The sequence below is a fragment of the Mugil cephalus genome, chromosome 2 (genome assembly GCF_022458985.1).
Source record: "Mugil cephalus isolate CIBA_MC_2020 chromosome 2, CIBA_Mcephalus_1.1, whole genome shotgun sequence".
Lineage (NCBI taxonomy): Eukaryota > Metazoa > Chordata > Actinopteri > Mugiliformes > Mugilidae > Mugil > Mugil cephalus.
In genome coordinates this window covers 34,080,936-34,107,784 of record NC_061771.1, presented here as the reverse complement: position 1 = coordinate 34,107,784, position 26,849 = coordinate 34,080,936, and the positions used below count along the sequence as shown (strand labels likewise).

Genomic DNA, 26,849 nt, shown 5'->3' with positions numbered 1-26,849 from the left:
ACCGTATACCGCCCAACCCTACCATGGATATGGCTTCTTCACTCCACCCACACACATGTTCTACCTGTCAGTTACCATTCAAACCAGTGTCCTATGATCCAAAGCCTGCTTCTCAAATCAACCTCCACAGGTTAAAGTGGAAACTGTAGAAAGGAGCTAGTCTCCTCTGACTCATGGATGAAGCTGGACACTGGTTTACCTCTTAGGAGCAGAGGGTTGATGTCCTTTAAATTCAATGATGCGATGATGTGACTGATCACTGTTGAGGGAAACACAGCTGGGGTCTGGACTGATCCTGTTAGAGAAGAAGAATCAGTTCAAGTCTGGTTAGACTGGACAGCTTCCAGATGTAACACATTTACATGAGATTAATGATACTGAAGAGAAATAAACTGGTTAATAAAACTTCTCTGGATCAATAACAGTTTAAACATGAATCAGAAACATGGAGGAAACATTTTACCTCTCAGGAGCAGAGGGTTGATGTCCTTTAAAATCAATGGCACGATCAAGTGAGTGATCACTCTTTAAGGACACAAAGCTGGGGTCAGATTCTGAGTCTGATTCTGAATGACAACTGAAACCAGTCAACCCGTCCTGCAGATGTCTGACTCCCTCCTCTTTGTCCTCCCTCTGGTCCATGCTGCTGAATCCACATCAACTTTCTACCTTCATGTGCAGAGGAAACACAAATCATTCATCTGAACATTCACTGGAATCATTTGTGCTGTAAAAACATCAGCTGATCCTCCACTGATTGGCTCTGATTCTGTCAGTTAAAGCTGCTGTGATCCAAACTCTGTAGTGAACATCTTCTCCAAACATGACAGACAGAAACAGTTAGTGAACCCTGACCCTAAGACAAACCAGACTCAGCGTTTATTCAAAGAGCTGAAGAAGAAGAAGAGTCTCCACTCCACACCTGGACACTAGAGACTCAGGTGAGATACTTCCTGGAACCAGTCAGGGCTGCACCTGTGATGGAGGAGGACAGGAAGGAGGGAGGAGGCAGATTTTCACAATAAGAGCACGTTTTACAGGATCCAGTAGATTTGAGCTTGTATCATTATTAATAGGGATGTGTATCATTATGATTGTATCGATACAGATACCAATATCGATACTCCTTGTCGATACCGATATTTATCGATACTCATACTGATACTACAACGTAATTTAGACAATTAGAGTTGAGTATCCGGTACAAATCGAGCACTTCTGCCGAGTACGAGTATTATAGGAGTAATACTGGTCAAAATCTGTGCTCGGATTGCATGAAAATCCTTATTGGTTATCTGACGTTTAGAGTTTCTTCAGCTTCAGGTTTGTCTTTATTCTGGTTTGTACTTACTTATCAACCAGTGGAGTTCTGGTAAACGTGGGTTCGTTCAGACGTGGTGCAGATTAATGCGACTCGCGTTGCGTCTCTCCCTGTTGGAGATTTTTTTCTTTTTCTTTTTTTACTTGATAAGTGCAACAGCATGTGTTGTATTCATTGTTGCAAAACTTGTTCTGTAACTAGTTCGTTTGCTATCGTGATCAAAACCACAGTTTCTGATCAACCCATATCAATTGCCTGCTTATAATAACGTAACCGGTGAAAGCCCCGCCCTTTTCAACAAAACCCGACCCACTTTCTGGTCAAATCCCGCCCATTTCCTGTTCAGGCCACTCTGAGTGCAGAAAAATCAAATCAAATCAAACTTTATTTATAAAGCAACTTTCATGCATACAGAAATGCAACACAAAGTGCTTTACACACATAAACCAAAAACAATTACCTCCACCCCCACACCGTGCACACACACACGTACAATTTCCTCCCAGCAAAGGTCTAATGTCACTCGAAATAGTTTACCTTAATGTAAATAAAAACAACGTATGCACATTTCTATATCATTTATTGTCAAATTCCAAGTGTTTTCAAAGTAATAGCCTACACTTTAAACATACCAGTATAGAACTACAATCGATTTGATTGTCTTGGCCACTGATGATGCTCCTTAAGCATGGACAAGATTAGCAGCGCATGCACGAATGATTTATCTTTTTATTAACCATTTAAACCGTGAAGGATCCGTCAAAGCGGCCGATTTCGAATTACCGTATCTCACAGTTGTTTGCGTTATAAACAATATTCAAAGTGTGGCTGAACACTGGGAAGCTGTGCTTTTGTCTGGAAGACCTTTATGAATCTCAAGGGTTTAACTAACTTGTTCTAAGTTTTTACCAACAAATTCCTCCAGACAAATCTCTCTTCCTGGAGCTCCGCGATCGTGCGTCGCTCCTCAACCTGGAGCTGACAGCAGCGGTGCGTCATTATTACTCTAATGGCCGCTTTTTTTCAGATCAACCACACTTTTAATTCCATCGGTGAGGTACAGTAATTCATAGAACGCAAGCTTCTTTGCGCACTCCGATTAAAATCGGAGTTCTCATTATCCGATTGAGACACCCAGATAACGCGATTGGAATCGGAGTTTTCATCGGATAATGCGTTTGCATTTGCAAGAGAGAGAGAGAGAGAGAGAGAGAGAGAGAGAGAGAGAGAGAGAGCGCTACTTCGGTTTGACAACAAATGATCATGGTGAGGCAATTAACGCTGACACACCAATGTGCAAACGGTGTTTTAAAACGCGCCTGGCTAAGGGTGGAAACACCTCCAACTTAGCCAAGCACTTAAAGGACAAGCACCCAGACCTGACACTGAGTTCAGGGAACAACAAGTAATAAATATACCCATGAAAAAAAGCCACATTCAATGTTAAAAGCAAGTAACGCCACCGACCTTCAATCTCCACAAAAGTAGCTCTGGAAGAAAGCAAATCAGAGCTGCATTGCAATTACTACTAAACTCTGGTTTAAATAACCTTTTATATTATATTATATTATATTATATTATATTATATTATATTATATTATATTATATTATATTATATTATAACAGTGTTTTGTTTAAAACCGTTTGCCATACATGTAGACATGGCGAAGAATGACCTTTGATTCAATTCAAACTAACATTTAACAGATGTCACTAATAATGACTTCTCTCTTTTAAATCAACAGGAATCAATTTACGAGGAACCTGGAAAATGTTGTTTTGTCTCCAGAAGAATTTCCTTAAAACTTAGCTGAGAAGGGTTAAAGTTTCCACTTTCACTCCTTTAATGGATCTTAATGTAGTCATGTAATGAAGGGATTAAAGTGACGCGCAATGGCGACTCAAAGCTCAGTTTTACCCATTAGTTACTTCCAGAGACAGTTTGAAAAGAAAAGAAAATCCGCTAAAATCATTTCTATGAACCAAGGCCTCAAACAGACAGGTGATCACAGGTGATCTCTAGAAAATGGCGGATCAGTTTCATACTAGTCCTCATGCAGACTCTAACCTTTCAGCTTTGACTCAGTTTAACGTCAAGTTCAGCAGATTTCTGCTGCTTCTGTTGGAGCTGAGCTGCTGACAGCTGATGTTCACCAAGAAAACATTCAAAACGGCTTCATTACCTTCAGACGGAGGTTGACACGGAGAGAAAAATACCTGCGACACGATCCTGGTGGAAGTGAAACTAAACTGAAACCAGGGAACTAGGGATGTGAGTATCGATCAAAGAAATATCGATACTTCCGACCTAGACACGTGTCTTTTAGCATCGATTTTCACATCAAAATATCGATACCAAGTCAAATTTCACTCTGGCCCAGCCATCAGTCATGCTGTTATTTATTTATTTAGTTTTACAAATGGTACTAGCATCAATAATGATTGTATTAAGAAATATTCTGTGTTGCTGTACTGTTTTTCAGGATCCCATCATACATTGTCCATCATTTGTCCAGGAAGTTCCTCTAATTAAATACTGTATAGAATATGTGATGCAACTACTTTCCCACATTTTTCTAGTGTACAGATGCAGAGGAGTCAGGGACTGCACAAGTGTCACTAGCATGGCTAACATATGTAATGTAACATACCGGTTACTAATTCACATTTCATTGATTCAAAGCATAATGAATGGAGATGACTTCCTGGCTGATGTGAAATTCAGGACTTCCAGAGTTCAGGTCATTCAACCAGGAGTAGTTTAAGGAGAAAACAGGGGGCTCATAAAAAGGCGCTAATGAGTCTAATTTATTTTTAATATAAACGGAATTGATAATGTAGTTTAAATAATGTTTGAATTATAATGGAATTTGTGTAACTGGAGATACGTGTGAGGTATCCACCTGTCTGAAATGTTTGCTGAAATGTTTGTCTGTGGTATATTGTGTGTGTTATCGTATCAATAGCGCCACCAAATGGCAGCATTCAAGATCTCACTATATCAAAGTCTCAACATCAAAACAATAATATACAATATACAAAGTAAATATATGTCACTATTATTTTACATTTTCAGGTGAATGATTAATATTAGATCACTTACTAACATGAACTGTGGTTTCCTCTTAGGTAACAAACCATCAGCATCGTTTAGACATGGAAGACTCAAAATGTAACAGCAGATGCCACCGTGGACGTCCAGCGCTACCTTTCAGAGCCAAATATAAGCAGACTGGAAACCCCTCTGGAATACTGGGAGGGCCAAAGATTACTATACTGTAATTTATATAATCTTGCTCTAGCACTTTTATGCACATCAGCATCTTCTGTACCAAAGAATGTTTTCAAAGGCCTGAGAGAAACTGTTATTTCTGAACAAAAATGAATAACATGCTGTTCTGTACATCATTGTCCAAGTTACACAAGCATATTCCCTGTCCTCTGCCTCCCTAAGTCCATGCCATTTCCTAAAGTGACAGAAAACCTTTATCGCACAACCTGCCATATCAAGTGATAATACAATTTTGGGAAACTTTATTTATTTATACTCACACAGAATACATTCAATCTTATTTTATTACACACATATGTGATAATTTATGTAGAGAGATTATTTGGTCATGCATGTTTTGTAATCCATAGTCATTCCGAAGAGTCACAAGAGACACAAAACAAACATGTGGTTAAGATACAGCTGACTGTGATTGTACACCTGGCCAGTAGGGGGTTTCCTGTGCGCACGCGAAGCTTTTATTTATTTATTTTTTTAATGCTCGTTCAATACCAAACAGGCATCAGCCTCATGTCAATCGAAACAATTTCAAACATCCAGAACAAATTAGAGAGAATAAATAAATCTAAAACAAATAAATGAATCAATTTTAAATGTATAACTTAAAAGGGTTAGATTTAAGGCATTGATATTCTCGAATTCATTTAATATATATATATATATATATATATATATATATATATTCTTTTTAAAACAATAATTTTTGTAGCATATTCCAGAAAAAATCATTTATGTATATAAAATTTGCCAATTATCACTACACTGTTACACACAAATTCGTCTCATGAAGTTTCGAGCGATGAACCCTTTCTTGAACTAATTGCGGTTTGTTCATTTGCAGCTGTAATAACTGAGAAAACGCTTTTAATTATTATTATTATTATTATTATTATTTCCAATCAGGCGCCTTCCTACGGCTCCTATCCGCCAGGCGGAAGTGGGGTCCTAAGAGGTCCTTCTTGTCCTGAGTCGCTCCTCCAGCCGTTAGACAGACCCCGACCACCGGGTGAAGGAAAAAAACACGCAGATTAACAGTAAAATCTGCGGAAGAGCCGCGTGAGTCCGGAGCTATGATGAGCGGAAGGAGCAGCGCGTTAGCGGCGGGTCTGTGCGGAGCTCTGCTCCTCGGTTACTGCGTCTACTTCGACAGGAAGAGACGGAGTGACCCCAACTTCAAGAACAGGCTGCGAGAACGTGAGCGCTGACCTCTTCATCATCATCTTCACCTTCATCCTCTTCATCTTCCTCCTCTTTACATTCATCCTCTTCCTCTTTTTCCTCTTCTTCGCCTTCCTCCTCTTCCTTTTTCCTCCTCTACACCTTCCTCCTCTTCATCTTCCTCCTCTTCACATTCATCCCTTTCCTCACCTTCCTCCTCTTCATCTTCCTCCTCTTCACATTCATCCCTTTCCTCACCTTCCTCCTCTTCATCTTCCTCCTCTTCACATTCATCCCTTTCCTCACCTTCCTCCTCTTCATCTTCCTCCTCTTTACATTCATCCTCTTCCTCTTTTTCCTCCTCTTCGCCTTCCTCCTCTTCCTTTTTCCTCCTCTTCATCTTCCTCCTCTTCATCTTCCTCCTCTTCCTCTTTTTCCTCTTCATCCTTTTCCTCCTCTTCATCTTCCTCCTCTTCCTGTCTTGGAGCTCAGATAAAATCTGTTTATAGTTGATCAACCATTTAACACCGAAGCCTGGATTCATTCATTCATTCATTTATTGGTGTGTTTATTTTGCTTATATTGACCATTAAAAGGTCAGAAAATGTGAGTAGGACCTTTATCTCCATTCATCCATTTATGAATAATACACTCACTGGCCACTTTATTAGGTACACCTGTTCAATTGCTTGTTAACACAAATAACTAACTGATCTACCGTGACTTTAATTTGGTTAACGCACAACCATCTCTAGGGTTTAACAGAGAACGGTCTGAAAAAGAGAAAACATCCAGTGAGTTGTTGATGTGAGAGGTCAGAGGAGAATGGGCGACTGGTTGGAGATGATAGAAAGGCAACAGGAACTCAAATAACCACTGGCTCCAACCATGAATGCAGAATACCATCTCTAAACGCACAACACGTCCAACCTTGAAGAAGATGGGCTACAGCAGCAGAAGACCACACCGGTTCAGGCTGGTGGTGGTGTCATGGTGGTGGTGGGGGGGTCATGGTTTAAATGCCACAGCCTACCTGAGTGTTGTTGCTGACCATGTCCATCCCTTTATGACCACAGTGGACCATCTTCTGACGGCTACTTCCAGCAGGATAATGCACCATGTCACAAAGCTCATATCATCTGGAACATGACGATGAGTTCACTGTTCTCCAACAGCCTCCACAGTCACCAGATCTCAGTCCAACAGAGGAACCTTTGGGATGTGGAGGAACGGGAGATTCTCATCATAGATGTGATCAGATATCAACTGTGTGATGTTATCATGTCAATATGGACCAAAATTCTCTGAGGAATGTTTCCAACACCTTGTTGAATGTATACCACGAAGAATTAAGGCAGTTCTGAAGGAAAAAGGAGGTCCAGCCTTTTACTAGCAAGGTGTACCTAATAAAGTGGCCGCTGAGTGTATTTTGTGTCTGGAAGGTTGCGTTGTCGTGGCGTATATTTTCTACGAGGAGAAACTTTAGAGAGATTGTTAAAACCATGTGTTTGTGTGACAGGGAGGAGGAAGCAGCGGGTGGCGAAGGAGAGGGCAGGGATGGCCAAGGTGAGCGTGGTCACTGTGTTCATTGTTTCACTGAAAGTTTTCCGTGCGTTACAACACTGTGAGACTCAAACGTGGAGGCCGTCGCTCTTCACATCAGCTGCTTTCATCTGAGACGTTTTGGTGGTTTTGCAGCTTCCGGACCTGAAGGACGCTGAGGCTGTTCAGAAGTTCTTCCTGGAGGAGATCCAGCTCGGGGAGGAGCTGCTGGCTCAAGGTACATTTCCTCTCAGAAATAACAGTATAAAGACAAACAACCCGTTTATTGCCACTTTTGGAATTGTTCAGATTATACAAAAATATTCAGTTCAATGAATTTATTTGATTTAGTTTTAAGTTTGTTGTTGTTGTTGTTCTCTAGTTCTCTGTGAATCTATACTGCAGTTTAATGGTCGGTTATTTTTGCCAACAAAACTATTTTATAAAAAAATAAGAAACCGTGAGTCCGTTTCCGTGGAGTTTCTTCTTCTATCGATGATGCGTTCATCTGTAACTACGGTGTGTGCGTCTGCAGGAGACTACGAGAAAGGCGTGGACCACCTGACCAACGCCATCGCGGTGTGTGGTCAACCTCAGCAGCTGCTGCAGGTCCTGCAGCAGACCCTGCCCCCCCCCGTCTTCCAGATGTTGCTCACCAAACTACCCAGCATCAGTCAGGTTGGGACCTTCACATTACATTAGTCACATTTAAGGCACCTTTCTGACACTCGAGGTCACCACACAGCAATAAAAACAACAAACATAACAATGTCATCATTTATAGAGAAACTGTTGAAACCAAAACATGTATTATAATTAGTTGTTCAACATCAAACATCCTAGATGTGTAATAATGTGTAGACTTTGATAACTTGTCATTGTTTTCTGTGGGATTCATATCCACTAGAAGGAAGATTATTATCAATAACATGCACCAGTAGAGACGATGTAGATCCATCCGACCCGTGAACTCAACCAGAAATGAAGAAAGTGTCATAAAAGGAAGAAACTGCTCCGTCTGTTGAACCCAGACCAGACGCTATGATCTGGGCTCGAATCCCTTCCTTTATAACACACCAGTGTCAAACTCATCCAGGACAACGTGTCCACTCAGGCTACAGTCCCTAGTCACGTTTTCCTTTTTAACCCCAACTCTCCTTCAGTGGATTGTTGTTGTTCCCACCGTCCACAGACACAGAGACACGTTCGTTAGGGTCATTAATAGATGAATGAATGAGACGAGGACTTTCTGAGGCTGCAGCCCCGTCTGATCTGTGGCAGTTATTCGTTCTTGTATTAAACGTGTTTGTTCATGTTTTATTAATCTGAAGTGACTTGTGTTTGTGTGTTTCATCCTGCAGCGTATCGTGAGCGCACAGAGTCTGAGCGAAGACGATATAGAGTAAAGACGAGGTGAAGACGAAGCAAACCTCCTCCTCCTCCTCCTCCTCCACCAAGGCGTCCTAAATTTATTCTCCTCTTTAATTCCTGGGTTAATTTTGCATCAGTTTGTCTGTTTGTTGTCTTTTTTAACTTGTGTTACCCGTTCTTCACGTGTTGGAATCCGAAGCGTCTTGTTGGTTGAAGCTGCATCAGATTCTGGGTTTACACACTCTCCACGTCTTCATATCAGTAGAAACGCTTCATGGAGTATTTATTGTTTTCTTATCAGTCTAGACTTGGAAAACACTTTTATTGAAAAGTGATTCTCGATTATTTTTTGTTCATTTTAAAGAGGATGAACCCTCTTGAGATAAATAAATAAAAGTGAACCCATCACGCCGTCCCCTGAGTTTGATTTTAAGAATGTGATACTGAGGAAACCCGCCATCATTCCTCTGGGTACGTTGTTGTTTAACCGTGTTCCAGCTTTGATTCCTCCAGAACAATAAAACCACTCGGAGAAATTCTGACTTTTCTGATAGAAACTTCAGAGTCTCGTCTTTAAAAAGAGACTAAGACCATGAATGAGCTCCAACAACATTCAGTTCCTTTGACTACGTCCAAAGTAGAAGAGGCTGGAATGATAATGTTCTTCAATGGCCATGCACTTATTAAAAACATGTGAATGTAAAACCAGCAGCAGGCGAATGAATCTGCAGCAAAAAGCTGAATGAGGTAGAAAAGTGAGCCTTTAATAAAAATGATCCGTGTGTAATTACGTTCGTCCAGGTTCATCTGATCCAGTCAAATAAAGTGTAAAAGTACTTGAATTAATCCATTAATCTTACGCTCTGCTCTACCTCCAGCTACACGGACACGTTGGATTATACGCTGAACCTGCCACTAAGGAAAGTTTTTACATCTCTCACCTCTAGGCGTCGCGGTTGGCATGGCAACTGGCCATGATGTCACACCCTGTGTCTATAGCGTCGAATAACAAACCAAAACTAAACTTATACAAAATAATCAACATTATATTAACTACCGAAGCCCCGCCCACTAACATGGAGGGGGTGAAGCCTCCAGCCACCAGGGGGAGCTCTACCAGCTTTGGCCTTAAACTCATGACGGTTCCAGGGACTCGACAGGTGAAAAGAGACTGTTTGGTGAACGGAATAAAGACACGTCGGGATTTATCTGGGTCTTTATTTAGAGGTGATTCATTTCAAGAAGGAATTATTGTGTAATTACTGCGTTAAAGCCAATGTCCAGTTCGTCTAATGTCAACACAATGAAAGAATGAAATCTAAAACCACCCTTTGAACCTGTTGAGACGCCCTTTAACCTTTAAACCACAGACTCAGAGTCACGTCGTCCACCGAGTCATTCTGCAGATTCTGAAGGTGAATCTGTGTTTTAACAAACGACAAGATCAACCTGAACACAACTCGACAATAAGACAACGTGTTAACGTCCGGGGACTAAACTTCTGGTTTCAGAGTCCCGTCCTCACGACCTCCTGTCCCACCGTCCCCCCGTCCCCCCGTCCTCCCGTCCTCCTGTCCCACTGTCCCCCCGTCCTCCCGTCCTCAGATGTGAATGGATTTACTCGGCTTCGGTTTCTTCTTCTTCTTCTTCAGTCCTTTCTTTTTATCCTTTGTGTTTGGATCGACCATCTCTCCTCGGAACGAGCCGGAGCTTCCTGTGAACTTCTTCTGGGATTTGAACCCCCCCGGGCCGGCCCCCCTCTCCCGGCCCGGACCCCCCTTAGCCGGGCTCCTTCCCGTCCTCCCCGTTGGTCCTTTACCGTTACTTTTCTTCTTCTCCGTCTCCTTCTTCACCGACCTCTTCACCCGGACCGAGCGGCCCTCCAGCTTAGAGCCGTCCAGCTCCAGGGCCAGCTGCACCGAGTCAGCGCTCTGCAGGGGGTTCATGATGGTTAAATTAGAAAAGAGGAAAATAAAAACATATTGTCTTATAATAAGTCAGTAACTAAATCACTAAGTCAGTGAATTAAATCTGATCATTTTCAGAAGAATGAAAATACTCGACAGTCGTTTCACTCGTCTGTTCGTCTGAAACCTTCACGAGTCTCCTGGTTTTTATTTTAAGCATCAACTCAACTAAGAAACAGGAAGAAAATCGAAACAATGAGTTGGAATTAAGATCATTTAAGATCATTTAGGAGCAAAACACTGACAGTGAATCGAATGCTCTAACACAAGAATTATCTTCTAAGTTGAAAACAAATCTGAATTGAAGATGATTCACGTTGGTTCGATTAGTTTCTGCAGCTCACAGCATTTCTTTTGGAAATTATGTTTGATTTCATTATTTATTTATTCATTTTATTTTTCCTTTCTGTTTAGACGTGTGTGTTTCTCTTTTAAATCTAAGAGTTTGTAAATTAAACTACAAATGGTTTGAATATGTATTTTGCATGTTCCTTATTATTTGCTATAACTGTGTTAATAATAGTCTTATTTAAATGTTCTTTAAATGGTATTGCCTTATTTACATATTAGCAATAAACCTCTCATTCATGCATTCAGGTCTTATCATTATTATTATTATTAATATTATTATTATTATTTGAATTCACGTTAAAGAAAAGAAAGAAAATTAACTCTAATATCAACTTTCTCATTTTTGGTTTAGACTAGAGAATAAAAGAAAGGTTTCAATTTTCTTTTAATTCATAAATAACAGGCACTTTTAAAAACTTTTTTTAACAGTTTTTTTGGTTTCAGTCTCTTTAGCCCCAGTGGTGACCCTGGATAACGACCCCTGGTAACGACCCCTGGTAACGACCCTTGGTAACGACCCCTGGTGACCCCTGGTAACGACCCCTGGTAACGACCCCTGGTGACCCCTGGTAACGACCCCTGGTGACCCCTGGTAACGACCCCTGGTAACGACCCCTGGTAACCCTTGGTAACGACCCCTGGTAACCCCTGGTAACGACCCCTGGTGACCCCTGGTAATGACCCCTGGTAACGACCCCTGGTAACCCTTGGTAACGACCCCTGGTGACCCCTGGTAACGACCCCTGGTAACGACCCCTGGTGACCCCTGGTAACGACCCCTGGTGACCCCTGGTAACGACCCCTGGTAACGACCCCTGGTAACGACCCCTGGTAACGACCCCTGGTAACCCCTGGTAACGACCCCTGGTAACCCCTGGTAACGACCCCTGGTGACCCCTGGTGACCCCTGGTAATGACCCCTGGTAACGACCCCTGGTAACCCCTGGTAACCCCTGGTAACAACCCCTGGTAACCCCTGGTGACCCCTGGTAATGACCCCTGGTGACCCCTGGTAATGACCCCTGGTAACCCCTGGTGACGACCCCTGGTGACGACCCCTGGTGACGACCCCTGGTGACACATGGTAACGACCCCTGGTAACCCCTGGTAACGACCCCTGGTAACCTCTGGTAACGACCCCTGGTAACCCCTGGTAACGACCCCTGGTGACGACCCCTGGTGACCCCTGGTGAACCCTGGTGAACCCTGGTAACCCCTGGTAACGACCCCTGGTGACCCCTTGTTGTCCGCATACCTCAAACAGGACGTAGCCGAATCCTTTCCCCAGCCCAGAGTTCTTGTCCCGGATCAGTCGAACCGCCTCCACCTTCCCACACTCCTGGAAGTGATCCCTGAAGACGTGTTCGTTGATCTCTGCAGACACACACACACACAGACACACACACACACACACACACACACACACACACTCAGCTTCAAACCTTCTTACAGCCTCTCGTCTGTTTTGATCTAATTATTGATGGAGCGTCTGTAGAAACTCACCAAACGACAGATTCCCCACGAACACTGAGCGCTTGTGATCGTGCTGGAAAAGCAGAGGATTCCTCATCAGAAACAGGCAGACGACTGGTTTAACAGCTTCATTCATGTGTTTATTAAATGTGGAGAAACTCACAGATGAGCCGTCGGTCACTCTGTCCACGCGGATGTGAAAGTCCTTCTCGATCTCCATCCCGTTCCTGTCGCGACCAACCGAAGAAAAGAAGGTCAAATGAACTGAAGAAGAACAAGAAAATAAAACACGAATGAAAAGAACCACATCGTCCCCGTCCCCGTCCTCGTCCTCGTCCTCGTCCTACCTCTCCAGGGCTCTGTCCACTCCCTCCTCCTCTTTAAAAACCACGTACGCGTTCAAGCTTTGCCTCTTGGGATGAACTGTACGTCTGTGAAGTCAAAACAAAATGTTTTTAATCAGAGGCTTCGATGTAACAGAGAGGAATTAAAATGAAATAAAAAACGTTTAAGTCTCTGTCGACGCCTCAAAATCACTTTATTCATTTACTGTGAAGTAAAATCATTTGTGAGCGGACGCACTTTATAGCTGCGACTTTGCGAGACACCGAGGAATCTTCTCTGACCTGAGGAGATGAAACAGAGCGAATTAAAGAAAATTAAAAGCCGTCGGAGGCCGAGAGCTGCAGCTGTAGTTTGTTTTCTCACCACCGAGCGAAACCGGATCGATTCGATGGATCCTTTGTCCCTGAAGAGGCTGCGAAGGGTCTGAGGAGAACAGAGGAAATACGTCCTATATTTATATATATTTATATTGTTATGTCTTATTTTATCAATGTTCACTGCTTTGTCTCAGCTGTTGTTTAAATAAAGTTGAGTTAATGCAGACACAAATTTAAATCAACATCCTCAATAAAAGCTCAGTGAATCAACAGTTTTCTGGCGCTTTAGACACTTTACACATTCTGAATTAATAATATCTTATATATTTTAAAACTTCACTGTTTAAAGCAGACGAACACATGGGTTCATCCTGGTCTGAATGGGTGAATGAGTCTCTGCTCTCTAACATCTGTCCACACTTTGACTCATTAAACGTCTTCAGGACGAGACAAGAGACAAGAGACAGAGAGTCTGGTTCTCTGTGGACCAGGTCTATCTCAGGACCTCGTGGAACCAGGACCAGGGTTCAGCTCTTTTATGGAGGAACAATATTCCAGAGGTTAAACAAATCTCACGTTAGAATTTATTTCTAATTATTTCATCTCTGTTAAACTGTGAATATTTGTTTTTCACGCATCTTATTTCTTATTCTATTTGTATCTGACTATTTCCTGGAAGGATCAGTGGAGTCGTCTGACTCTGGTGGATCTCTGGTGGATCTCTATTGGATCTCCGGTGGATCTCTGGTGGATCTCTATTGGATCTCTATTGGATCTCTATTGGACCTATGGTGGATCTCTGGTGGATCTCTATTGGATCTCTGGTGGATCTCTATTGGATCTCTGGTGGATCTTTATTGGATCTCTATTGGATCTCTATTGGATCTCTGGTGGATCTCTGGTGGATCTCTGGTGGATCTCTATTGGATCTCTGGTGGATCTCTATTGGATCTCTATTGGATCTCTATTGGATATCTGGTGGATCTCTTTTGGATCTCTATTGGATCTCTATTAGATCTCTGGTGGATCTCTGGTGGATCTCTGGTGGATCTCTGGTGGATCTCTATTGGATCTCTGGTGGATCTCTGGTGGATCTCTGGTGGATCTCTATCGGATCTCTATCAGATCTCTGGTGGATCTCTATTAGATCTCTATTAGATCTCTATTAGATCTCTATTAGATCTCTATCGGATCTCTATCAGATCTCTATCAGATCTCTATCAGATCTCTATCAGATCTCTATCAGATCTCTATCAGATCTCTATCAGATCTCTGGTGGATTTCTATTGGATCTCTGGTGGATCTCCTTTGTGGATCTCTGGTGGATCTCTATTGGATCTCTGGTGGATCTCTATTAGATCTCTGGTGGATCTCCTTTGTGGATCCTTGGTGGATCTCTATTAGATCTCTGGTGGATCTCTAGTGGATCTCTGGTGGATCTCTGGTGGATCTCTGGTGGATCTCTGGTGGATCTCTATTGGATCTCTATTGGATCTCTATTGGATCTCTGGTGGATCTCTGGTGGATCTCGGGTGGATCTCGGGTGGATCTCGGGTGGATCTCGGGTGGATCTCGGGTGGATCTCGGGTGGATCTCGGGTGGATCTCGGGTGGATTTCTATTGGATTTCTATTGGATCTCTGGTGGATCTCTGGTGGATCTCTATTGGATCTCGGGTGGATCTCGGGTGGATCTCTGGTGGATCTCTGGTGGATCTCTATTGGATCTCTATTGGATCTCTATTGGATCTCTATTGGATCTCTGGTGGATCTCTGGTGGATCTCTATTGGATCTCTGGTGGATCTCTGGTGGATCTCTATTGGATCTCTATTGGATCTCTATTGGATCTCTGGTGGATGTGTATTGGATCTCTGGTGGATCTCTGGTGGATCTCTGGTGGATCTCTGGTGGATCTCTGGTGGATCTCTATTGGATCTCTATTGGATCTCTATTGGATCTCTGGTGGATCTCTGGTGGATCTCTGACTGTTTCCTGTGGTGCTGCTGGATGTGAAGATGCGGTTAAATGAAAACCTTCTTGGTGCAGCTGGAGGGCAGGTTGCCCACGAACACGGTCCTCCTCCTCTTCTGGGCCTCCTCCTCTCGGCCGGCCTTCCTCCGCTGCCTCTTCATCACCCAGTGCTCTGTGTCGTGGTCTCGGCCCAGCTCCGACGCCTTCCTCTTCCTCTTCTTGTCCGCGGCGGACGTCTGGTGGCCTCGCTCGTCCTCGTCGGCCTCCTGCAAAGCGCTCTCCCTGATACAGACACAGACACAGAGGAGACCAGGCTGAATAGAATCAGACCAACGCACGTGGAGGAAAATCAAAGTGGCCCCGTCTGAACCTGTTCTCCAGCTTCTGGTCGGCGGCTGATTTATTCTTGGTCGGTTTCTTCTTCTTCTTCTCCTCACCTCCAGCAGCAGGTCGACCTTTGACCTGTGGACTTTCCTTCTGAGCCTCAGGTTTCCTCTGAACAACAACAACAACAACATTTTAGTTAAAGGTGACGGTGACGTTTTCCTTTTCATCGTCCAGTTGATTTGAGCTGAATTAATGAGCGGGAGCTTTAACTTTGAGATTTTCTAAGACACAAACGTTGCAGTGAGAAGAATTATCCCATAAATAGAAACAAACCTGGGTTTAAGAAGAGTTTTACAGTCCACATCATTCCTTTTAAAAGGGGACGTTAATACGCGTCTGACAGTCTTTTGTTTAGTTTGTTTTTGACTTTTATTCTTATTTATTATTTAAAGTCACGTTAAAGAAAAGAAGAACTCTAACATCAGCTTTCTCTTTTTTGTTTTACACAGAATAAAAAAAGAGGTTTCCATTTATTTTTTTGGTTTTAATTCATAAAGTTGTGTTTCACGCCCACTGAGCTGCATCAGGAAAAAAGAAAAGGAACTCTGATATCTTCTCTATTATTATCATTATTTATTTCATCTATGATTGAAACTGTGCAAAACAAATCATAAAAGTTATATATAAAATCTTCTGGAGTTATTCTGGATTTAAAAGCCTCCAACGATGAACAGATTTCAACTAGATTTTGCTTCTGAAAACTAAATTCCTAACATGTTGATATATTAGTCTTGGTATGAATTCTCTGTTAGTATCTGCTGTCATGTGGTGACACTATGGTGAGATCACGGCTCGTTACTAGTGAGGATGAAACTCTGCACCAGCTGCTTTTGACTTAAAATCAGATTAAAAAAGAGCTGAAGGCTGGATTTACCTGGGGCGGAGGCTGGAAGAGGAGCGGTGCTGCCGGGGCCGTGACGCTGAATAAAGCCGACAGAGACCCGGACGAGGACGAGGACGATGCAGATTTCTCCTGGAACAAACTTCCACACACCTGACCCACCACGTAGTCGGCTGAGCGCCCCCCCACAGGTGCTTCTCCACTGGGAACGCACAAATAAAACGTTTACAGCATCAGAAATAAACTAAAGTTAGTTTGAAGACGGAGGAACTCTGTGCAGGGACCAGAAATAACTACAGGCCATTTTATTCTAAGTTTATTTTAAAGGAGACGAAAAAAATGTATTTACACAATATTTACAAGAATAATAAAATGACTGAATATTTAAAAAAAATAACTGGTTGTAACTTAATTTAATTTCATTGCAATTTAAAAAAAAAAATCTTCAATCATTTAATTATCCTTCTAAATATTGTGTAAATAGATTTTTTTGTTTTTTTCATTATTTATTTTAGGTGTTTCTTATACATTACGTATAAGACGCTGTGCATTGCTTATCTATCTGTCTGTCTGTCTGTCTGTCTGTCTATCTATCTATCTATCTATCTATCTATCTGTCTATCTATCTGTCATGTTGATTTTGAGTAAAGAGCTGAAACAACTGATACTGGAGGACTAAAGATGAACCAGCTAAGAAATGTTTCTGTTCACATCATTGATGTTATTTTTAAAGAATGTCTTCGAGTTTATTTAGAGTCTGAAACAGAATCTGGTTCTGGACCAACTTTACTTAAATATAACAGGTTCCAGCTCTGGTCTCATCAAGATAAATCCTTAATTTAAGAAATTTTAGAAATGATAAAGCGTGTAAACAAACCTCTGTTTAACTTTCTTCTTCATGGTTCCTGCTGGATTATCGCGGCCTCTCCCGGAGCGGAGCGGCCTTAAATTAACTAAAACTAATTAATTTGTGAGGAATTACTGCGGCGTGTAGATATATCCCCACGATTTAAACTCCAAATACCATGTTAGTTAGAGGAAAATCCACACGTTTCTCTCCAGCCCTTCAGTCATATAAGTCCGACAGGGAACAAGGCCCCAGCGGCGCAAACGTTCCTACACGTCGCACTTTTTTTTGCGCGTCTGCCTGTGTATTTACGGTATAGAAACAAATTAACATTAAATAAATGATCAAAAATCCGTTTTCATTCATAGGTTTGCTAAACTTTAGTCTTGATTCTTGTTCACGGTGATCCTGACTGCTAATGTACAACTTAATTAATAATTCGTTATTATTAATTATTAATATATTTGGTATTATTTATTATTTATCATCTACCATTTCTGGCTTATTTATTAGTATTCTAATCACGTTACTGATAACACTTGATTTCAAATATTAGCATTGTTATTTTACAATAATGGTATTTGCAATACACACACACATACACACACACACACACACACACACACACACACACACACACACACACACACACACACAAACACAAACTTTTAGTAAACCTACGAATGAAAGGATTTTAGGACGATCTGAATATAAGGATTTCAGGTTGGGTCATTTTTTCACTGGTTTTCTTCAAAATTATACAATAAAATGACTTGAACCACTATAGTGTGGTTTTGTTGTTGTTTGTTTTTTGTTGTTGTTGTTTTTTATCTGTGCCGTAAGCACACAAGTAGACGTGCAATAGTAATCCAACCACATGTTCGCAGTTTCTGGGTTTTTAAGAAAAAGAGATAAACAATAAATAAAATAAAGTAAAATAAAATAAAATAAAATAAAATAAAATAAAATAAAATAAAATAAAATAAAATAGAATATGTAAATTATACTTTATATATCCACTAAACTAATTTGAGTTGTTTTGTTTTACTTAGAACGGAAGTTGTAGGCGAACGGGGTGCGGCGTTTAAATGTGTCACTTCCGGGCACCAGACAGGAAGAGACAACGTAAAGTGGGACATGACTTTACTTTAATTTGTCATTTTATCACATGATGCGCGTTAAAGGAAAATAAATACCCGCTTTTTAATCAGCTTAACGCTCTTTTCTCCGTCGCCTCTTTTCTCCGATGGGGACCGACCAGATGGAGCCGCAGAAGCCGGAGGAGGTGATGGGGAGGCGGGTGTCCTGCAACGGGGACCGGGCCACGGTGCGGTACCTCGGCCCGGTCCCACCGACTGCAGGTAAGACCCGGACAATGCGTCAGAAAACAGAAAGTTCATCCAGAGATGAGTCTAAACCGAGTCGGTAGATTGTGGTTCCACCACTAAACACATTATTATTAACGTGAGGCAGCTGCTGCTTAGGAGCCTTATTTATTTAATGCTCATTTTATTTCCCCGCTGCACAAAAACCAGGACATGTTGATCAACCTGGACGAACTGATCCTCGGTCTGGTCGCACAAAAGCGGGATATGTTCTGACATGAGTTACCATGGAGATTTATCCCGTGGAGTTATCCTGCTCCAGACCAGGAGAAGGTCCAGGATCTGTTTAATCTCAGGCACCACAAATGCCATAGAAATACAAATACACGTCAAACAGTAACGTGATGTTTCTTTATTGAATAAGAATAAATCAAAGCCAGTAAACTGAAGTCCCACAGAGACAGACGGACAGAAAGAACAGAATCACAGCATATTATACAACACACACATAAATACAGGACAGATCAGTATTTAAATGAACAGACACATGTGAGGCCTGTACACAGAATAAAGCACAATAGGCTCAATAATATAAAATAATACATTAATTAATTAATAATAATTAATTTACCATTACAGGCTCCATTCACCTTAAATGTGCAGAACGTTTTTTAACTGAAATAATTCAAGATGGAGACACTGGAAGTGTCCCTTCAGGAGGACAGAGATCGTCTCCATATGATCTGTCTGAATATGGTGTGAGGCTAAAAGGCTGGGGGGCGTCCCCTCTGTCCCCTCTGTCCCCCCAGCAGGACACCAGAGAACTCACCTGTCATCATCACAACCTTTATAAGCAGAGTTCAGCAGAGACATTCTGGACACGGCCGTGACGTTAGAGATCAAACAGCCCAGATCCAACTCCTCTCAGACTGAATCAATTTAAAGCAATAATGGTCGAGTTTGTCCAGCCTGAGTTCAGTGAGTTCATGTTCCCCAGGATGCAGCTTCATTTGAGGTCATTTCTTTCCTCTCCCAGTGAACAGACGATGATATGATGCGTAGAACATGTGTCCGTATGTGTCCTCAGGCCTGTGGCTCGGTGTGGAGTGGGACGACCCAGAGAGAGGAAAACACGACGGCAGCCACGAAGGAGTGAAGTACTTCACCTGCAGGTAATCCTGCCAGATTACCGTAACGCTTTCTGTTGCCCTTTACAGCCGATCATTACGGTAAATTATTAGCATCTTATAACATGCGGTAAATTGTAAATGACGTCTACGCTTACTCACTTTTTCATTTTCTGATCTTTTTTAAAAAAAAATAAAATAAAATAAATACATTTGAGCCATTAAAGAGTTCAGGAAGTAGATTTTTATATTAATCCATTTTTACTTATATTTTATTCTCAGTTTAAACCCATTTTGAGCGGAGTTCAGGAAGAAAGTGAACTAACGCGATTAGAGGAGCATCATAGAGTTGAATGCCCCTGTTATCATGCTCTCCGTTACATTTACCTCTAGAATACTCGTATAATGTCCCAGACTGTCCGTAAATCAAACCATAGACTATGTATCAGTCCAGTCGTCCTTCGTATCGCACTCAAACCACCAGGGACAGAAACAGGAAAACCTGAGATACCAGGTGAGTGGGTACGGCACTAGTTTTAGTATCATGTGCAGAGGAACGCAGATCTGGAATGAGCTTTATGAGAAATTAAAAGTGTTTCGTCATCAAAAGTAAGACTGCATTTTCAACATTTGCACATTTTGTTTATATTTTTTGTTTAGCTGTCGTTTCAGTCCTGCCTGTGTGTTGAATGATGAGTTGACTTTTATAAGCTGTGATATATTGAGTCAGTTAGAGCTGGAGCTCTGAAGCTCCACCTATAAACGCTGGTGTGACTCAGTAGGAATAATAAACGCTGCGTCTCTCAGGCATCCTAAGGGAGGTTCTTTCATCCGTCCAGCGAAGGCGAGCTTCGGGGTCGACTACGTGACGGCCGTGCGACAGGTTTACAGGACGGATGCGGAGGAGGTGCTGAGTGAGGAGGTCTCCATCTTCTCTAAGAAGCTGGAGTGGTGGGCGGTGGAGGAGCGAAGGTACGACGCCCGTCGGCTGTTCGCTCGGTTCAGGGAGCGTGGAGGTCACTTTGTAGGCCGCTGTCCGTGGTCTCCATGGCGACCACTGGTCCAGGAAGTGGTCTCCGTGGCGACCACTGGTCCAAGTTCTGTCTCTAGAGTTGTGCTTATATTTTATTTGTATTTTATTTTACTAGATTTTTACCTATTTTTTATTTAATTTTTGTATTAGTACATTTTTACATTTATTTTATTTTATTTTATTTTATTTTACAATATTTTTTCTAGTATTTGATTTTTTTTTTTTTACACTTTAACCTATATTTGATTTTTATTTTACTTATATTTTAGTTTTCATTTTATATTTATTTTATTTTACTACATTATTACTTACATTTTATTTTATTTTACTATATTTTTACTTATATTTGACTTTTATTTTACTTATATTTTAGTTTTCATTTTATATTTATTTTACTACATTATTACTTACATTTTATTTTATTTTACTATATTTTTACTTATATTTGACTTTTATTTTACTTATATTTTAGTTTTCATTTTATATTTATTTTATTTTACTACATTATTACTTACATTTGATTTTATTTTATTTTACTATATTTTTACTTATATTTGACTTTTATTTTACTTATATTTTAGTTTTCATTTTATATTTATTTTATTTTACTATATTATTACTTACATTTTATTTTATTTCATTTTATTTTATTTTACTATATTTTTTCTTATATTTGATTTTTATTTTACTTATATTTGATTTTTATTTTACTTATATTTTAGTTTTCATTTTATATTTATTTTATTTTACTACATTTTTCTTTATATTTTATCTTCCTGTATTTCTGCTCTGTCCGAGCACTAATCCTGGACCACGTTGTGTCCGTGTCTCTGCAGCTTTGAGACTCTTCCTTCGGTGCTGTTGAACCTGAGTGAGGTGAACGGTCCAGGAGCTGAAGGAGAAATCAGGAAAACAACGCCCAGTATCTTTGTACAGACTTTACACGAGGCCTTAATCAGCCTTTCATTCCTCGGAGGCTCTTGTCAGGGAGGAACTCCGCCTCCAGTTTGCAGCAAAGACGTTTTAACTTGTAGGTTTCTGTATAAAATGCCTGAGACCGTGAGGCTCATTGAAATGAAACGTTGAGACCTGAACAGCTGCGGTCAGACGTTCAGTGGTTGGACCTGAGTGGGACTCTCGTGTCCTCGTGGGAGGATGTAGCCGCCATCACCGAGCAGCTGGACAAACTGGAGGGACTCCAGCTCAGGTGACGCTTCGTCTGCAGCTCCTTTAACCTTTAACCTTTAACCTTTAACCTTTACGTCCAGTAAACCTTTCTTTTTCATTTCTAGCAACAACAGACTGAGTTTAGCTCCGGAGCCGTGGAGACACCGACACGCCTTCACCAGCCTCAAAGTCCTCGTCCTCAACTGCTGCCAGCTCACCTGGACACAGGTACACAGAGCTGCAGCTCTGCAAACACTGTCACATCCGACTCTATTCATCCCAACATCAGCAGTAACTTTATCAGCTTAAAACCAGCATCACAGACACTCAGGCAACCACACAGATCCAGTAAATTCATAGTCTGTGTTTAAAAGCTGAATAGCAGAAGGAACAAAACCTTTACAAATCACGTTACAGCAACGACTGGAGAGAAGCTCTTTATCAGGAGACGTGAGATTAGATATAACATAATTTAAGACATTTTTAATGTTTTTATTTTCCTCTACATCTGTTCACCCTGTTCTCGGTCGTCTGCTCAGGTCCTGGAGAGCGCCCCCATGTGGCCACAGGTGGAAGATCTGCGTCTAGAAGGAAACAACATCTCAGAGCTGCAGAGGTGATGGTGATGTCCTCAGTCTGTCCTCAGTCTGTCCTCAGTCTGTCCTCCTCTTCACCTCTTTTAGTCCATTTCAGTTTAATTCTCTTATGTCTCTGATGTTCCTGTGTTTTTATTTTATTTATTTATCTTATTATTTTGTTTTCAGGCCGGAGGACGTCCTGCAGTCTCTGAGGTGTCTCGACCTGTCCAGTAATCCTTTAGTGCAGGACAGCGTCCTCAGTCTGTCCACTCTGTCCAGGTACAGCTCCTGAATGATTCTAACATTTAATTAACGTTTAATGCACTAATGCTCTCACTTTACAATGACTTCAGCTGTTTAAAAACAGGAAAATGTTATTATAGTAAATTATGATCAGATTAATCTCAGAGTTGCTGTGGATTCATTTAGATTAATCTCGATTAAATAGCATTAATTATTAATCTTATTAATCACATTTCATTTCACATAAAGACGTTTGGATTAATCCAGTTAAATGTTTTCAGATCAGAAGCATTAATTAACTTTTATAGTTAACACATTAATGACATGAAGACTTTAAGTGTTTGTTGTTTTATTTCAGCCTCGAGCAGCTGAACTTGTCCAGGACGGGACTTTCTGAGATCCGGTTCCACGACGCTGCTCCTGGTAAAATCACATCTGCAGTTATAACTCTGGTTTATGACAAACCACCTCACAGTCTAATCATCGTATCATATTATAAATTATACTCCTGCTCCACATGCAGAATGTCTTGATGTCTCTATTTTCCATTTACATTCTTGTTTAAGTCCTTGCTGCTGTCAGAAGGAAACTTTCCGTACGTGGGATAAATAAACAGCGAAATTAAGTCTTATTTTTAAAGCGTTTTAAGTTCAGACACTTTTCTTTGTAGGTTCTCAAACCGTCATGTTTCCAGCTCTGAAGAATCTCAACCTGGATCACAACAACATCACTGAGGTCAGCGTTAAACTATAAACTGCTTTTATCGGATTTTACTCCCATTTATTTCTATTTATTTCTGTCTTACATTAATTGTGAGGACTGTAGAATAATAAAGCTTCCCATACCTGTATGAACTGGCTAGCTGGGGCTAATGCTAATAATAGCACCTCTCCCTCTCTCTCTCAGTGGAGTGTGGTGGACGAACTGGCCAAACTTCCCAGTCTGGTTCAGTTTTCGTGTCGTGGCAACAGACTGGTGAGCAGTGACGGGAATCCCAAAACAGCCAATCAGATGCTGGTGGCTAAACTGGGGCAGCTGGTCGTCCTGAACAACTGTGAGGTGAGACATGAACATGGAACAGCTCCTCTAAAGGGAAGCTAGTAGAGCTCCCCCTGGTGGCTGGAGGCTGCAGTACAGGTCAGAAGCTCTGTCGTTTTATGTCCAAATTACTGATTTTTCTTAAGAAGTGAAAGTTTTTAAAGGATATTTATGTAAACATTGACCTGATGCTGTTGCTCGGTCTGCGTCGGCCTCCAGTTATTGACCAAACTAAACCAGAAACAAATCTGAAGTAGAATCAACTAATTAAAGTGTTGAGCTACGTTTTTACTCCTCAGTTGGTTCCAGGGCTCAGATCTTAGTGCAGGTTTCTCTAAATTAACTCCTTGGTCTCCTTCAGATCCAGCCTGAGGAAAGAAGGGGGGCGGAGCTAGACTACATCAAGATGTTTGGGGAGGAGTGGCTAAAGGCCGGTGGGCGGAGTCAAGCCAGTGACGAGTTCACCTGCCAACACCCTCGTTACCAGAAGCTCATCGACAGTGAGTCACTCAGCTCTGAAGAAAATGTGGCGCCTCCACTTTGTTTCAACTTTCTATGAAGCTCAGCATTTTTCTTCACTCGTTGACTCTGTTATTTAACAGCTGATGTGATTAACTCTGGGTTTAGCTGCTGCACACTGTCATCTCCACCGAGTAGAGGACAGTTTCATTACTGTAGTTCTGTGTAAATGATCATGGGCTTTAAACTGATGATGTCAGTGAAGTGGTATTTGTGTTCTCCAGAGTACGGGGCTCCAGAGGAAGGTGAGCTGAGGAAGCAGGAGCCGTTTGCCCTGAAGAATCAGCTGTTGAGTGAGTCCCACTCCGTCCTCCTGCTCTGACCGAAACTCTGATCTACTGTGAGATTTAACTTGTGACCTTTTTCTCCTCTCCAGAGGTTTCCTTTGTGTTTCCTGATGATTCTTCCCGGAAACTGATTGAGAAAAAACTCCCAGGTAAAAACTCCAGAGCTCCAGGAGTTTGAGTTTGAAAGAGACGATTGTTCCGCCCTCGTAAAAAACTGTGATTCAGTTTTAGTTTAGAGTTTTAATTACAACATTCAGTCAAACTGACACTAAAGACGTTAATGTCGTCTTCAGATGAAATAAAAATCAGAGTTTCTGAGATTTTAAAGAGAAACGAGGAAGGATTCATTCCAGGAAATACATTTATGAAGAACTTAGATGAACGAGTTTGGTTTTTTTGGACCAAACTTCTCACGTGTTTCCAGGGTAGAAGTGAACTGATGATGTGTACCTGGTTTGTTTGTGTCTGTGTCTGTTGTGCAGCCACCATGGAGATCCAGAAGGTGAAGGGGCTCCTCTACAGACTCCTGAAGGTCCCGGCTACAGATCTGAGGCTCAGCTACACCAGCCACAAGGTAACACAACTCACTCCTGGTACAGACAGGCTTTAAGTTCTTATGGGTTCTTTGTTCTCGTCGTAGATGGAGGGGATGGAGTTCACCATCGACAGTGACCTGAAGACGCTGCAGTTTTACTCCATAGAGGACGGAGACCAGGTGCTGGTCCGCTGGTCCTGATCCAGACCAGAACCTGGAGGACTCAGTCTGTGGATCAGCTGCTCTTCTTTAGGATTAGTCTTCTGTCCAACACTAGTGCACATCTTAAACCACCGTCTGAAGGAGATGATTTTACAGTTCCGCAGAAGAAGAAAAAGAAGAAGAAGCAAAATAAATAAAATAAAAAGCTACAGACGAAAGTAAAAAGGAAACCTGAGGATGACGATGAATCATGTCGTTGTCAGATCTGATGCTCTGTGTGCATCATTCTTGGGTTTAACTGATGTATGATATTTAAATGAGGAGAGTTTGACGTCAGAGTCCAGTGAAGGTTGTCTGGACATTCATGTTGTGTTATGTTACATTTCTGTCTCATCACTTTATTATGTGTTTATGTCGACATGTTTTCCTCTGAAACATTTTCCTCCTCCTCTACATTCACAGTTCAGAGCTGATGGTGGAAAGCAGGAATTCACTTTAATGAATTATTTAAAATGTTAAAGGAATAAAATAAAAGTTCTCATGACACTTCACTGGGTTGTGAATTCTGTTTGGTTTTTATTTGCTGGATTATTGGGTCTAGTCTGAGAGCAGCTGCCTTATCCTCATTTTTCTGATGTGAATAAAAGGTCCTTTACTTTAATAGTTTAAATATATGCATATATATATATATATATATATATGCATGCATGCATGCATATAATGTTAACCACTGGATGGCAGCAGGAGATCAGTTTTCAGTCTGTGCTGCATTATGGATCTTTGTATTTTCTATTTTAATTCATCTCTCCACAACCTCACACCTAAAGATGATAGTGACCTGCACCGTATGCAATGACTGGAATTAGGGTTATAAAAATTAAATAATATACGGAAACAGCTTGAAGAAAAATTACCTAAAATGTCAGCAGATTTTCATGTATTTAGTCTCAAACGTTGATAAAGAGAACTATGAATCAGGGATTTGTCTCATGTTTGTGTTGAAGTGTGTGATGACAACGGACAAAGGAGCTTTGTGAGGAGCTCAGAAAAAGAGTTGTTGTTGCTCATCAGGCTGGAAAAAGTTCCACAACCATCTGTAAAGAGTTTGGAAGCCACAAATAATCCACAGAGAGTCAGACAGATTGAAGACGACTGTTCCCCTCCACAGGAGTGGTCCACCAACAAACATCACTCCATCATAGTGGGAGAGGAACCAGAGGAACCCAGGGGAACTTCTAAGCAGCTAAAGGCCTCTCTCACATTGGCTGATGTTCATGTTGATGAATCCACTCAACAACCAAAGACACTGCTCTCTGTCCACAAAGAACATGTGGGACAATGTTTAGTGGACAGATGAGACCAGAGTAGAATAGTTTGGTTTAAATGTTTGGAGATGAACCAACGCTGCATTCCAGCATCAGAACCTCATCCCTCCATGACACATGGGGGCGCTAATGTCCTGGTTTGGGCCTGTTCTGCTGCATCTGCTCATCACTGATGGACCAATGAACTGTGAATTCTACCAGTGAACTCTGAAAGAAAATGTCAGGACATGAGTCCATGAGCTGAATGTGAAGAGAAACTGGGTCATGGAGGAAGACAAGGAGCCCAAGAACACCAGTGGTTCTCCAGAAGAACCAGATCAATGTTTAG

At 41.4% G+C, this 26,849-nt stretch overlaps 3 protein-coding genes and 1 long non-coding RNA gene across 5 annotated transcripts; 2 read left to right on the top strand and 2 right to left on the bottom strand.

The window, feature by feature from the left end:
* Positions 1-17: 17 nt before the first annotated feature.
* On the bottom strand, positions 18-3,572 carry LOC125003583. Its single transcript, XR_007112232.1, has 3 exons — positions 3,505-3,572; positions 464-975; positions 18-295 (listed from the first exon to the last, which is right to left on the bottom strand). It is a non-coding gene; the product is annotated as an uncharacterized LOC125003583 (long non-coding RNA).
* A 1,988-nt stretch (positions 3,573-5,560) lies between these two features.
* tomm20b (translocase of outer mitochondrial membrane 20b) lies at positions 5,561-9,092 on the top strand. Its single transcript, XM_047577587.1, has 5 exons — positions 5,561-5,807; positions 7,291-7,337; positions 7,470-7,551; positions 7,849-7,991; positions 8,675-9,092. The coding sequence occupies exons 1-5, from the start codon at positions 5,684-5,686 to the stop codon at positions 8,717-8,719; spliced, it is 441 nt and encodes a 146-aa protein (XP_047433543.1). The 5' UTR covers positions 5,561-5,683; the 3' UTR covers positions 8,720-9,092.
* A 792-nt stretch (positions 9,093-9,884) lies between these two features.
* Positions 9,885-17,408, bottom strand: rbm34 (RNA binding motif protein 34). Its single transcript, XM_047577561.1, has 12 exons — positions 17,213-17,408; positions 16,369-16,537; positions 15,478-15,602; positions 15,170-15,389; positions 13,184-13,243; positions 13,058-13,101; positions 12,823-12,906; positions 12,639-12,702; positions 12,506-12,548; positions 12,258-12,376; positions 10,272-10,615; positions 9,885-10,207 (listed from the first exon to the last, which is right to left on the bottom strand). The coding sequence occupies exons 1-11, from the start codon at positions 17,233-17,235 to the stop codon at positions 10,286-10,288; spliced, it is 1,281 nt and encodes a 426-aa protein (XP_047433517.1). The 5' UTR covers positions 17,236-17,408; the 3' UTR covers positions 9,885-10,207; positions 10,272-10,285.
* An 862-nt stretch (positions 17,409-18,270) lies between these two features.
* On the top strand, positions 18,271-25,747 carry tbce (tubulin folding cofactor E). 2 transcript variants are annotated; one of them, XM_047577547.1, is made up of 16 exons: positions 18,271-18,543; positions 19,595-19,679; positions 20,442-20,606; positions 21,504-21,589; positions 21,775-21,874; positions 21,960-22,062; positions 22,374-22,450; positions 22,599-22,691; positions 23,014-23,078; positions 23,326-23,390; positions 23,562-23,714; positions 24,055-24,193; positions 24,437-24,505; positions 24,589-24,648; positions 24,982-25,073; positions 25,140-25,747. In XM_047577547.1, the coding sequence occupies exons 1-16, from the start codon at positions 18,429-18,431 to the stop codon at positions 25,233-25,235; spliced, it is 1,563 nt and encodes a 520-aa protein (XP_047433503.1). In that variant the 5' UTR covers positions 18,271-18,428; the 3' UTR covers positions 25,236-25,747. The 2 variants fall into 2 exon arrangements, with proteins under 2 accessions (XP_047433503.1, XP_047433504.1); XM_047577548.1 differs by having other exon boundaries at positions 18,413-18,543; positions 19,570-19,679.
* Positions 25,748-26,849: the final 1,102 nt, after the last annotated feature.

What these genes read in the sequence shown, in the direction of transcription:
- rbm34 (XM_047577561.1), bottom strand. Translation starts at nt 17,235, where the DNA reads ATGAAGAAGAAAGTTAAACAGAG. An exon ending in TCTTCCAGCCTCCGCCCCAG is followed by an intron (nt 15,603 to 16,368) that starts GTAAATCCAGCC and finishes GTTGTTGTTCAG; the next exon opens with AGGAAACCTGAGGCTCAGAA. An exon ending in GTGGACAGAGCCCTGGAGAG is followed by an intron (nt 12,703 to 12,822) that starts GTAGGACGAGGA and finishes TGGTCGCGACAG; the next exon opens with GAACGGGATGGAGATCGAGA.
- tbce (XM_047577547.1), top strand. Translation starts at nt 18,429, where the DNA reads ATGGGGACCGACCAGATGGAGCCGCAGAAGCCGGAGGAGGTGATGGGG. An exon ending in CCCGGTCCCACCGACTGCAG is followed by an intron (nt 18,544 to 19,594) that starts GTAAGACCCGGA and finishes ATGTGTCCTCAG; the next exon opens with GCCTGTGGCTCGGTGTGGAG. An exon ending in ATCACAACAACATCACTGAG is followed by an intron (nt 23,391 to 23,561) that starts GTCAGCGTTAAA and finishes TCTCTCTCTCAG; the next exon opens with TGGAGTGTGGTGGACGAACT.
- tomm20b (XM_047577587.1), top strand. Translation starts at nt 5,684, where the DNA reads ATGATGAGCGGAAGGAGCAGCGCGTTAGCGGCGGGTCTGTGCGGAGCT. An exon ending in CAAGAACAGGCTGCGAGAAC is followed by an intron (nt 5,808 to 7,290) that starts GTGAGCGCTGAC and finishes TTTGTGTGACAG; the next exon opens with GGAGGAGGAAGCAGCGGGTG. An exon ending in AGAGGGCAGGGATGGCCAAG is followed by an intron (nt 7,338 to 7,469) that starts GTGAGCGTGGTC and finishes GTGGTTTTGCAG; the next exon opens with CTTCCGGACCTGAAGGACGC.